We start from the raw sequence: 12,500 nt of genomic DNA, 5'->3' as shown, positions 1-12,500 counted from the left end.
CACACACACACACACACACACACACACACACACACAGAGGTCTGATGGAAAACCTAGAGGTACATCTGTGTTTGTACACACTATGTGTGACAGTCCTGTCTTTTGAGATGTTGGACTTCCATTAGATCTGCTACCCAAACCACACACACACACACACACACACACACACACTCACACACACTCACACACACACACACACACACACACACACACTCATACAAACGTACACATACACGTAATTATTTCGCTGGTGTAAAACTCCAAAGAGAAACAAAGGTACATGTATATAATTGAAAAACACAAATCCAAAAATCCACTTATATATCCACACATGATAAAACTTGTTTGAATATCAAACAGACAGGCAGGTATATATATATGTACAAACCACAGAAGCTTACGTTTGTAGTGGAGCACTTTGTTCTTTCCATAAAACCCCAGGAGTGTAAGTAAAAAGTGAAAGGTGGCAACTGCTTGTTTCTCTCTCGCTGCATTTCAAAACAGTTGATCTCAAAGCTCTCTCATCAAAGTAGCAAGATGTGAAATAAGTAATAAATCAGTGATAAATGATAAATGATAATTGATAAATGATTGATAAATGATAAATGATTGATAAGTGATAAATAATAAATGATAATTGATAAATGATTGATAAATGATAATTGATAATTGATAAATGCATCTCCTTTAGCTGCTGTGAAGTAATCGTAGATAACAGAGACTACAACTACTCCAAAATGGTGAATGCAGAGTTCTGAGGGCTTTGATACTCCTGTTATCTCACTTGCTGACCAAGCAGCCTCCAACAGGGCTAGACCTCCTGTTAGACCTGCCTCCTTCAAAGTAGACCTCCTGTTAGACCTGCCTCCTTCAGAGTAGACCTCCTGTTAGACCTGCCTCCTTCAGAGTAGACCTCCCGTTAGACCTGCCTCCTTCAGAGTAGACCTCCCATAAGACCTGCCTCCTTCAGAATAGACCTCCTGTTAGACCTGCCTCCTTCAGAGTAGACCTCCCGTTAGACCTGCCTCCTTCAGAGTAGACCTCCTGTTAGACCTGCCTCCTTCAGAGTAGACCTCCCTTTAGACCTGCCTCCTTCAGAGTAGACCTCCCATTAGACCTGCCTCCTTCAGAGTAGACCTCCTGTTAGACCTGCCTCCTTCAGAGTAGACCTCCCATTAGACCTGGCTCCTTCAGAGTTGACCTCCCATTAGACCTGCCTCCTTCAGAGTAGACCTCCCATTAGACCTGCCTCCTTCAGAGTAGACTTCCTGTTAGACCTGCCTCCCCCAGGGCTACACCTCCCGTTAGACCTGCCCCCTTCAGAGTAGACCTCCCGTTAGACCTGCCTCCTTCAGAGTAGACTTCCTGTTAGACCTGCCTCCTTCAGAGTAGACTTCCTGTTAGACCTGCCTACACCAGGTTGAGACCTCCTCTTAGACCTGCCTCCCCCAGGGTGAGACCTTCTCTTAGACCTGCCTCCCCCAGGGTGAGACCTCCTCTTAGACCTGCATCTCCCAGGGTGAGACCTCCTCTTAGACCTACCTCCCCTAGAGCTACACCTCCTGATCTTGTACATGAAATATGTAGATGAAGACGGAGATGTTGCCTTTTTGTATCTTTTTAATTTGAGAAAAGGCCACACACAAGGCACTGGCAGAGAATAGGCCTGTGCTGGCCTGTGTGTGTGTGTGTGTGTGTGTGTGTGTGTGTGTGTGTGTGTGTGTGTGTGACGATTTATTTGTGGGTTTGTGTCAGAGGAATATAGAGGCAGTTTTCCCATCTGTCCTTGTGGACTCTTCCATAAGCAGATCAGGCCTTGGGTAGCCAGACACACACACACACACACACACACACACACACACACACACACACACACACACACACACACACACACACACAGGGCAAGGACTGATTGATTTTTAAATCATAATCCTCACCCAGCTTGGAGTCTTGCTCTGCCTGTCAGGCATGCTTCAGTCAGTGGCGTAACCCCCTGTTCTAGGGTCCTGCTCCTACCTCCGTCTCACTCTCGCCCTGCAACCCCCCCACACCACCGCCTAGCAGCCCAGCGAACCAACCAGTCAAGTTCAATAAACTATTTCAACACAACATTATAATCATTACTCTGGCCCAAGCAAATGCAGCTAGTTATATTCAGTATATTTCAGAAACAGACATTTTGCGGATAAGGATTCTGCTAGCAGTCATTAATAAACTCTTTAACGCTCAGATGATTTCACTCTGCTATATCTGCCAGAAATCTGGCTAGATAAAAAGTCCATCTGAAATGGGGTGATTGATGCCCCGATGAAATAGTTTCCCTTTGGCTTCGTCTGCGAGCTGAGCATGGAGGAGGTGTGGACTCTGGTAAGTAACGGTCAGCTAATGGACGCTCCGGGTGCTTTTTCACACGACACTTCCTGTCTGAGCTGTCCACAGCTGCCCGATTAAAAACACATCGGTAGTGTAGGTTTATGTAATTAATCGATGAATAAACCTACAGTATCCATTTTCAGATGCTGTTTTTTCCCACACCGAGTCTAAGCGAAAACAGTTTTGAAGGTGTCTTAAGGTGTTCTCCTGAAAGGAGAGACATTAGCTTCAAATACAGCCACTGTCCAGTTAGCAGAGTCAAGTCAACATGCTATAAAAGGAGATTTCTGTCATTGTACCGATGTTCAGAGCAAGGGACCGTCAAACAGCTTGTAAAGCACTCCATAATGTCATCATTAATATATAAAGTGTATGCATTCTGTACATTGTGTATGGTGTGTGTGTTATGTGTATTGTCTGTACTGGGTACGTTGCGTGGTCCGTGTCTGTGTTGATGGTGAAAAGGGTATTTGTAAATTCAGTCAGGCAGTACTGTCAGAATATCAAAAGGAATATCATTTTTTCTACTGTATTATAGTCTGTGCGCATTGTGCTGTTGTATTGTTGTGCTGGTGTACTGTTGTTCTGTTGTTCTGTTTTCCTGTTGTACTGTTGTGCTGTTGTTCTGTTGTGCTGTGCTGTTGTGATTCATTACTGTGCAGAGTGGTAGAGAATCTGTGGCGAAGATGTATGTCTGTATGGTGGAGGTGTATGTCTGTGATAGAGGTTTATGTCTGTATGATGGAGGTGTATGTCTTTATGGTGGAGGTTTATGTCTGTATGATGGAGGTTTATGTCTGTATGATGGAGGTTTATGTTTGTGATAGAGGTTTATGTCTGTATAATGTAGGTTTATGTCTGTATGTTAGAGGTGTATGTCTATGATAGAGGTTTATGTCTGGATGATGAAGGTGTATGTCTGTATGGTGGAGGTGTATGTCTGTATGGTGGAGGTTTATGTCTATGATGGAGGTTTATGTCTGTATGGTGGAGGTTTATATTTGTATGTTGGAGGGTTGTCTTGATTAGCGAAGTAGCTATCTGGCTCACCTGGTGAACTCCTCCTCTGCCTACTCGCTTGGAGCTGACAGTACTTGGCTGGTCTCCGTAGCAACAGAGACTCGAAATGTTAGATAGTTCTAACCCGTGCTGCTCCGGTGACACACCCCTACATCCAGAGCTTTCCGGTTCCCTGGATCCAGGACACATTCCCCAACCACTGGAGCCTTTCTGTGTAGCGGAGCGGCAAAAGAGGGGGACGAGAGAGGGAGCGACAGAGGAGGGCGTTCCCTCTCTCTCTCTCAGATCGCAGGCCTGGCATTGCTTACGCCTGCACGCTGCTGTCTGCATGGGTCACGTACTCGAGCGTATAAGGCTGCAACTGCCGTCCCATCGACGTCCTGATTTAAAGCAGCCCACTGGGACGTACGGGACAGCCTGAGTGGACAAACACAAGGCAAAACAGAAGCTCTCTCCGCTATTGATCAGCCCAGTGCGCATTATACCTGCATACTGCTACCATCCATTACCTTCAGTACGCCATCCACTGACTACTAATACACCGTCGGATGTAATGAGAATGAATGTGCGTGTGCGCACGTGTGGGGGTGTGTTTGTGTGTGTCTACACAATGTTTCCCCTTGGCAAAGGACATTTTCCTCTTTTGCTGTTTAAGGATTCAGCTCCAAAAATGGGCCCTTGCTCTTAGGTAAAGTACATAGGTAAAAAGGTTTAGAATCCCCGAATATCGAACGAGTCCGATAAATATGCATGCGCGCTGTTAACGTATGTGCCAGATTTGAAGAGGCGCCGTCTGTTTCTGACTTTGACGACGGCCTGTGCAGAGCTAGACGGAGTTGCGGGGGGAGCCGGTCCGGTCCACGCGTGCTTGCCGGCGCAACGGCGCTACGATTTATTCGACGGCACTAATAGAGACAGGCATCGTTAAATCGGTGGCGATAAATTGCTTTAATGATGCTGTTCTCGCGTCTGAGTACTAATTACTTTCTATCTGTTGCCGAGCGCCGCGGCTGTGTGGTGCCTCGTTAATTCCGGCCGCTGTTGTTGTCGGCGTGCGCATGTATGAATGCGAGTGCGCACGAGCGCGCCCGTGAGAGCGCGCGAACGCGCGCGTGTGTTTAATGCTGCCAGAGACAGACTTTGAAGGATGGGACATTCATGGCTGAACGATTGTCACTAAACAGAGGACAGACGCCAAGAGCCTGATGAATCTGTGCTGATTATCTGCATTTCAGACACATTTCTCTGACCTTGCATCAGTGACAATATTGTGGGTTTCATTTATTTGTTATTTTCCCCAGACTTAAGTTATAATTACACACAGCATATGCTTAGATGACATTTGTTACTGAGGCATGCAACTTATTAGTGATGCGTTGGAAATGTGCTCTTGTCAAGGTAAACCTCCGTGGTTTCCATGGTTTCGGTTTAATAAGCTCCCCATGCCTGTTCTCTCTTTTCTTTCTGTTTGTTTGTGTATTTATTTATTTTTCTGTTTTGTTTTTTTTTTTATTCCCAGTGCAAAATCTGGCCTACCTGTTTGCTCTTTTGCTCACCTGGTCTTCATCTCAGGACATCTGTGTCTGTGTCTCAGTACATCTGTGTCTGCATCTCAGGGCGTCTGTGTCACAGGACATCTGTGTCTCAGAGCATCTGTGTCCGCATCTTATGGCATCTGTATCACAGGGCATCTGTATCTACATCTCAGGGTGTCTGTTTGTTTCTTAGGGCCTCTGTATCTGTGTCTCAGGGCACCTGTATCTGTGTCTCAGGGCGTCTGTGTCTCAGGGCACCTGTATCTGTGTCTCAGGGCATCTTTGTCTCAGGGCGTCTGTGTCTCAGGGCGTCTGTATCTGTGTCTCAGGGCGTCTGTGTCTCAGGGCGTCTGTATCTGCGTCTCAGGGTGTCTTTGTCTCAGGGCGTTGCTATCTGCGTCTTAGGGTGTCTGTGTGTGTATTTCAGGGCCCATTTGGTGGTGTGACTCCTTGGTTTTCACATATTCCCCCACTTTGTCTCTTTCTTTCTCTCTCTCTCTCTCTCTCTCTCTCTCTCTCTCCCTCTCTTTCTCCCTCTCTCCCTCTGGGTTGTAGCAGGCTGTGTAAAAGTCTGTAAAACCCATCAATCCTATTACCGTGGGACAACCACGACCTGATCTGCCACTATCCTCCTTCCACTATCTTGGAAAATTGAAACAATAAATTCTTTCCTTTTGCAATCTCCGCCCACCCCGCCCTTTCTTGTCTTCCTCGGTGATGTCTCTTTTATTTGCTGTCCAAATAAGGCTGGGTGGCAGCGGCGGCCGTCACAGCGCTGAGCTCGCTTACTCGGCCTGAGAAAAGTGACACACTCGCAGGTTGGGTAGATAAAGTGAGCTTCCGTCCTGGAGACCTTTTTCAGTGGAGGCTGCCTGTGTGCCGAATCCTGGTGCTGCGCTTTCTACATAGTGAGGAAGAGGAGTCTTCCTCACGGGATGCCTGGTCATTAACAATGGGCTGTGCATCACCCCCCCCCCCCCCCCGTCTCTGTCATATCAAATCAAATTTGCTTTATTGTAAAAGCAATACAGTATATGTAGATGTATTATTAATATACAAACAAATGAGAGCTTTTGTAGAGGCTAAAAAATGAAGCAAAATAACAAAAATAAAATTTGTAGAACATGGAATATAAGAAGTAAATAATGACAGTAACGTTAGATTACAAACAGTCTAAGTCAATGTGATAACGATAACGGTAATGTTAGATTACAAACAGTCTAAATTATTGTAAATGCATTATTTATAATCTTTTCTACAGGTTCTATGCTTTCCCCCAGTAATATTTTCAGTTTTTCTGTATCAGTCAGTGTGGGGAAGGTGCGGCTTTTGTTGGTGCTTCTGTACAGAAAGGATTCTCTGCTGGTTTCATATTTTGGACATGAAAGAACAAAGTGACTCTTAGTTTCAGTCTCCCCTGACAGGCGGTGGGTGCAGATCTTGTCCTCTCTGGACACCTGGCTTTTTCCTAGCCAGCTCATGTTCACTCGTTTTGAAAAGGAACGAGTCTCTCTCTCTCTCTCTCTCTCTCTCTCTCTCTCTCTCTCTCTCTCTCTCTCTTTCTCTCTCTCTCTCTCTTTGTCTCTCTCTCTCCCACTGTCCTCTCTTTGTCTCTGTCTTTTTCTGTCTCTCCTTGTGTCTGTCTCTCTCTTTTTCCTGCTATTTCATCAGTAAATGAAAGCGGAGTTAAACATCCAGAAGTGTGCTGTCTACTGTAACCTCAGTTACATCAGATTATGGTTTATTACACACTAACACTGTAAAACTGCAGTCACAAGAGAAAGAGTAAAATACAGCTTCTGTTTATACATCGGGCACTGTTACCATCAGGTACTGTTACCACTGATGTGTTAGAATGTATATATCTACTTTTTATTTTTGGAAATGTGAATTTGTATTCCATTTAGTTTTGAAAACTTGTTGAAATTACCAGTAATGAGTTTTAAACTCACTTTATGATTTTCATATCTGAATCAGACCATCTTTTTTAATTACTTTTCCTTTCATAAATAGTTTTATTTGGCAATAACCACCAACTATTACTTTCTTTCCAATCACTGAACGCTGTTAAAACATTTGCCAAAATGGTCTATAACTGATTAAAGCAGCTGACACTTTTGAAGTAACACTGTGTTCAAAACGCGAGGTGTATGTGAGTCAGTTTTAGTGGGTTTTAATTGGGTTGAACTTTGACTCCTGCTAAAATTACTGTGGTGCGACTGACATTAATTGAAGTCTCAGTAGGTGCGGCAGACAGTTAGGGTTCAGAGGAGTGTTTCTTTTGCTGTTGGCTGGCCTCTGACGGTTCCCCCGCTGGTCGCCATGCTGTACATGTGCCCGTGGAACGCGTTTTCCACACTGCTGTGTGGTTCAGGTGGGTGACATGGTGCTGCGTGTGTCCCATCCACGCCCCAAACCCCAACACAAGTCGTCCCCCCCCAGAACAACTCTCTCCCCGCCCCAATCCCCAAAACCATCCCCACTTCCATGAGTCTGTGCGTGTGTGTGTGAGTGTGGCTGTCTGTGTGGGTGTGGGGGTGCGTGTGTGCGAGTGTGCGCGAGGGTGTATGGGTCCATATCTGTTACGAGCACGCCAGCGGAGACAGTGGCGAAGGAAAACTCAGTATGAGGAAGAAACCTTGGCAGAACCAAGACTCTGGAGGGAAGCCATCAACCTTGCGCGGCCCAGCGTGTAAATCGAGCATCTAGACAGTGATATGTGTTCAGAGAGTTAGCCAGGGGCGGCCTGGGGTGGTGACCTGAGCCACAGTTTATGGCAGTGAGGGGAGGAAGAGCCTTTTAGTCTTCTGCTGTAATACTCGCTTTTGATAAGCCCAGATAAAACTCTTGAGTATTAAAAGCTTCTATGGTTAAAATGGCCCTCATTACGCTATAGTTCCTATTGAACTGAATGCTTTACACAAGACCACGTTCGAACCACGTCCTCGACAGACGGCTCACGTCTTCCCTTTTATTTTTCCTTTTTCATTAAATCCTACAAGTGCAAACCTGCGAGAAGCTGCATTAGCCAGACTGTGGTTCTGATGTACAAGATTATATGTACTGATGTATAAATCACTGCAGGATAATGTTGCCGTATAACCTGATCTGATATAATTTATGCCGTATTGCAGTGTTCGGCATCCAGATTTGTTCTGCTAATCTTACTTTGTTTTATAACCCTTTCTGAGCCAACTTTTGAGACCTTGTCGCCGTGGTATCCAGCAGTCTACCTCAACGATAGAACCACGCGTTTGCCACCCTTTCTGATGAGGCATGTTCCCCCTCTCTAGCACCCCCTGCCCTGAAGCTGTCGGTGAACGAGACGTACGTGGTGGACCCCGGGCAGGACGTGACCCTGTCGTGCGAGGTGACGGCCGGCTACCCCCCGCCCACTGTGTCCTGGACACGCTACCCCGGGCCCCTGCCGCAGCGCTCCCTGATCGATAACGGGACTCTGACGCTCACGTCGGTCATGCCGGAGGACTCGGGCTTCTACAACTGCACCGCCGTCAACAATGTGGGCAACCCTGCGAGGAGGAACGTCAACCTCGTGGTTAGAAGTAAGGGCGAGGGCACGCACGCGCGCCTCCGCACACACGCTGCACCTAATTACACCGGATTGATTTTCCAAACAATCATAGCACTACGTCAAGTGGAAGGTGTGTAGCGGGAGTGTGTATCGCGTGTTTATTTGCTTGGCTGTGTGCACGTGCGTGTGTGTTGAGAAGGGGAACAGGTAAGTGGTTGAACTATGACTAGATCCACTGCTAATCACTGCGCGTGTTTTCATGGTTATCATGTCGAACACTATAAAACAAACATGCTCTAGAACCTTTGTCACAGGCTGCTGGCTATTCTTAGTCCTGCTAATCGTCTGTATTTACTGTGATTTATCGGAGCAGAGCAGAGGTAATTAGCACTGCGCCGTCTCACAATAGTGTACAGGGCAGCCGTGAACCTGGGAGGTGCGTCTGCTCCTGGTGGTGAGATCTCTACACGCTACACAGACCCTCACACACACTCAGACACACACACACACACACACACACACACAGACACACACGTGCATGCACGTGCGCACACCTGCTCGCATGCATGGACACACGGGCACAGATGCACACATGCAGACACACAAGCTGCAGGGAAAAGCTGCAGGTGGAAAAGCCATGCACAAGAAACCGAGCTTATGGCACCACAATCTTGTCTGGTACCAGCAGAAAGTCTGGCTGACTGTCAGGCTGCACATCCTGGCCCAGAGCTTTAGAGACACGAGCGGATTTAACTTCACACCAGTTTTGCCTGCTTGACTGAAGGTGCGCTGCAGATCAATACGTCCACTCAGCTGGCAGGACAGTCGTGGGTTCAGTGTTTTTACCCTACAGTAGTGACGTTTGGAGATGCCAGTGCCTGGATTGAGATGTCCGAATGCCAAAGCTTCCGTTATGTTCAGTGTCATTTACGCCATTTGTTAAATCTTTCAAAATATGGCATTTTTTATTGCTGCTATTGGTTAGTTCATGTTCGAAAGTGTGTTTGTGCATCGAAGTGAACATAAGTGGCATTGCATGTTCTAGCTCTGCTATACTGATATATACAGTGATTGCTATGACTGTCGTAGTTGTTGCTATATTTACAAAATGCATGCTATTTATATAATACAAATAGTTGCTATGACTGACGTGCTATGACATAGTGGTTGCTATAGCTATGACATAGTGGTTGCTATAACAGGTGCCTGTTCTCCAATGTTCTGCCTTGTGCTTTCTGCCCTGCCTCCTCTTCCTCCCTTCTCCCATGTGCAGCGATGAAGAACCTGACGTTCCAGATCACTCCGGACTCCAACAAGGACAGCGAGACCATCCAGATAGGTCGCGACCTCAAGCTGTCGTGTCACGCGGACGCGCAGCCCCAGGACAAGGTCAACTACGCGTGGTACAAGAACGGCGCTCCCGTCGTCCCGTCAGACAGCCTCATCGTGCTGCGCAGCGACCCCGACATGCCCCCTTCTACCAGCAGCCTGGAGATCATCGACATGAAGTTCCGAGACCAGGCCACCTACAGCTGCCTGGCCAACTTCCCCGGGAGCAGTGTTCCAGAACTCCGGGTGGACGTTAACATCACACAAAGCAGCGGTGAGCGCGACGTTCCTATTTTCCGTTCTTTTTTTTTTCTTTCTTTTTTTTTTGCTGGTTCAAAACTGGGTTTAGCTACCAGAATTCCAGAGTTCCAGAGTTTCTTTTGTTTGGTTGAATTCCAGACTTTTCTTCAGGCTTACTGCAGGATTCTGAACTATTATTTGGTGCAAAGAAATGAAGGTACTCGACTGTGGTTCAATAAAGGATTAATTAATTCATGGTCATGTTTCCTGATACAAAACCGTATTACTGCTTATAAACTTAATAAGAGTTATTTGGATTTTTGAACAAACATCTGCCTACTGGAGTGGATGTAGTAGATACTGTATAAACAAAGCCAATGTGTTCTTAGTCAGGTGATCGACTTATACCCCTCCACTCGTCCACCCATCCACCCCTCCACCTATCTACCTTTCCACATGTAGCAGACTCAAACACAAACACACCCACCTCTCACAAACGCACCCGCCTCTCCACAAACACACTCACCTCTCGCTCACCCGTTTTGGGCTCAGGGTCCTGTGCCCCCCCCCCGAGCACTGCTCAACTGTTGCTTTTCCATCCTCTGCTCAATCTGATCATACAAAGTACTGCAATTGTACACCAGGAGTTTTTTTATGGCTAAGCCCACGAGCTGTATATACCATACGTGGTAGAACCCTGATGGCTCGCGACTGCTCGCTGGTCCCCACCCACTACCTCGCCTGTTTTTGCAGTGCCCTTCTGTGCTACATGTGGGACACCTGGCTGTTCTGTCTAACTCCTGTCCGCGAGCCTGGCGCTCGCTGACGGGCTCATGGCACTCACCGCCGGGCTCTGCCTCGTTATCTCTCCTTCCCCGTCTCTCCCCTCCTGCTCCCCCCTTCTTTTTTTCTCGTCTGCCTCTCTCTCTCACTCTCCACGGGATTCTCCCTGCACGGGAGCCGACCGCATCCTCTCCACACGCTCCGTCAGCGCACGCATTACATATTCACGTACATTAACCTGCTTCAGTCAACGGTACCGTCCCCTCTCGCTCTGACAGTTGGGCGGAACGCGCCGTAATCGCTTTACTGCGTGTGCGGCGGGTGGACTGATAATGACACCATCTTTGTCTTTTGGGTGAAAGGCCTCCATGGAGGCACCATGAGAAATAGAAAACTGGTATCTCCCCTTTCTCTCGTTGGAGATCTCCCACTGCCGATAGAAAGAAGAACGCAAACGCTTGGCAGAAAGCGTTGAATAAAACAGACGAGCCCAAAGCGCCGGCGCTTTCTCCTGGCACACCGCTGCGCTCTTGTCGTGCTCCCGATTTATATATCACGCTTTCAGAGCGTTTCTGTGCGCCGTCTCATGGTGAACCCCGGTTTGGAGGGTTGGAGGGTTTTTGGAGGGTTCCATTTGATTTGAAAAATGATCATGAAAAATGTGGGAACCTCAGTCTGCAGCGCGTGTAGCTTCATATTACCCCTCATATTACGCTTCAGATTACACCACATATTACGCTTCAGATTACCCCTCAGATTACGCTTCAGATTACACCACATATTACGCTTCATATTACCCCTCAGATTACGCTTCATATTAGACCACATATTATGCTTCATATTACCCCTCATATTACGCTTCAGATTACACCACATATTATGCTTCAGATTACCCCTCATATTACGCTTCAGATTACACCACATATTATGCTTCAGATTACCCCTCAGATTACGCTTCAGATTACACCACATATTATGCTTCAGATTACCCCTCAGATTACGCTTCAGATTACACCACATATTACGCTTCAGATTACCCCTCAGATTACGCTTCAGATTACACCACATATTATGCATCAGATTACCCCTCATATTACGCTTCAGATTACACCACATATTACGCTTCAGATTACCCCTCAGATTACGCTTCAGATTAGCCCTCATATTACGCTTCAGATTACACCACATATTACGCTTCAGAATGAAGCGCTGTATGTGCTTCTGGGTGGATGGCATGCCTCCGTTTTTCCACCACTGCTTTTGGACCAGTACGTTGGCCGAAAGGCCGAGGAGGAGAGGTGCATGTACATGGTTTCCCCAACACCCCCCGAGTTGAGCTGCCATCTGTCTGGGCTTCAGCAGATTAGCTATTCAAAGGAGCCACGAATTGCTGACTGTCTCGGAATCGAGGTCGTCACAGTCCTTCTCTTCGGATTACCACTGCTCCGAATCCAGGTCGGTATGAATCACGGAATCGCTTCGGATGGTGAGAATTTGGCTGAGACACCAGACTGGGTGTCCACAGTCCTCTGGGAAGCCTCTTTTCTCAGGAAGTGCCTTTCACCTTACTTCCTGTTTCTCCGGCGTTTCCTAAGTGTGGCCCTCGGAGGCAGTGGCGGTGCATTTCTCAGCCACCGCCCCTCCACCTCATCAATTTCGTGCGCTTTCTCTTTTTCTCACATTAATCA

General features: G+C 47.1%; 1 protein-coding gene across 2 annotated transcripts in view; it reads left to right on the top strand.

Annotated features, from left to right (window-relative positions):
* The window catches only part of mdga1 (MAM domain containing glycosylphosphatidylinositol anchor 1), a 167,825-nt gene that overhangs the window by 104,297 nt on the left and 51,028 nt on the right, over positions 1 to 12,500 (top strand). For both annotated transcript variants that reach the window (XM_081724940.1, XM_035531890.2), the window contains exons 7-8: positions 8,222 to 8,491; positions 9,734 to 10,063. In XM_081724940.1, the coding sequence (XP_081581066.1) occupies positions 8,222 to 8,491; positions 9,734 to 10,063 (600 nt within the window). The remainder of the gene's footprint in view (positions 1 to 8,221; positions 8,492 to 9,733; positions 10,064 to 12,500) is intronic.

The sequence above is a fragment of the Electrophorus electricus genome, chromosome 12 (assembly GCF_041902795.1).
Source record: "Electrophorus electricus isolate QZ-2024a chromosome 12, ASM4190279v1, whole genome shotgun sequence".
In the NCBI taxonomy this organism is placed as follows: domain Eukaryota; kingdom Metazoa; phylum Chordata; class Actinopteri; order Gymnotiformes; family Gymnotidae; genus Electrophorus; species Electrophorus electricus.
Note: the sequence above shows the minus strand (reverse complement) of the source record. Positions and strands in the feature narration are given on the sequence as shown.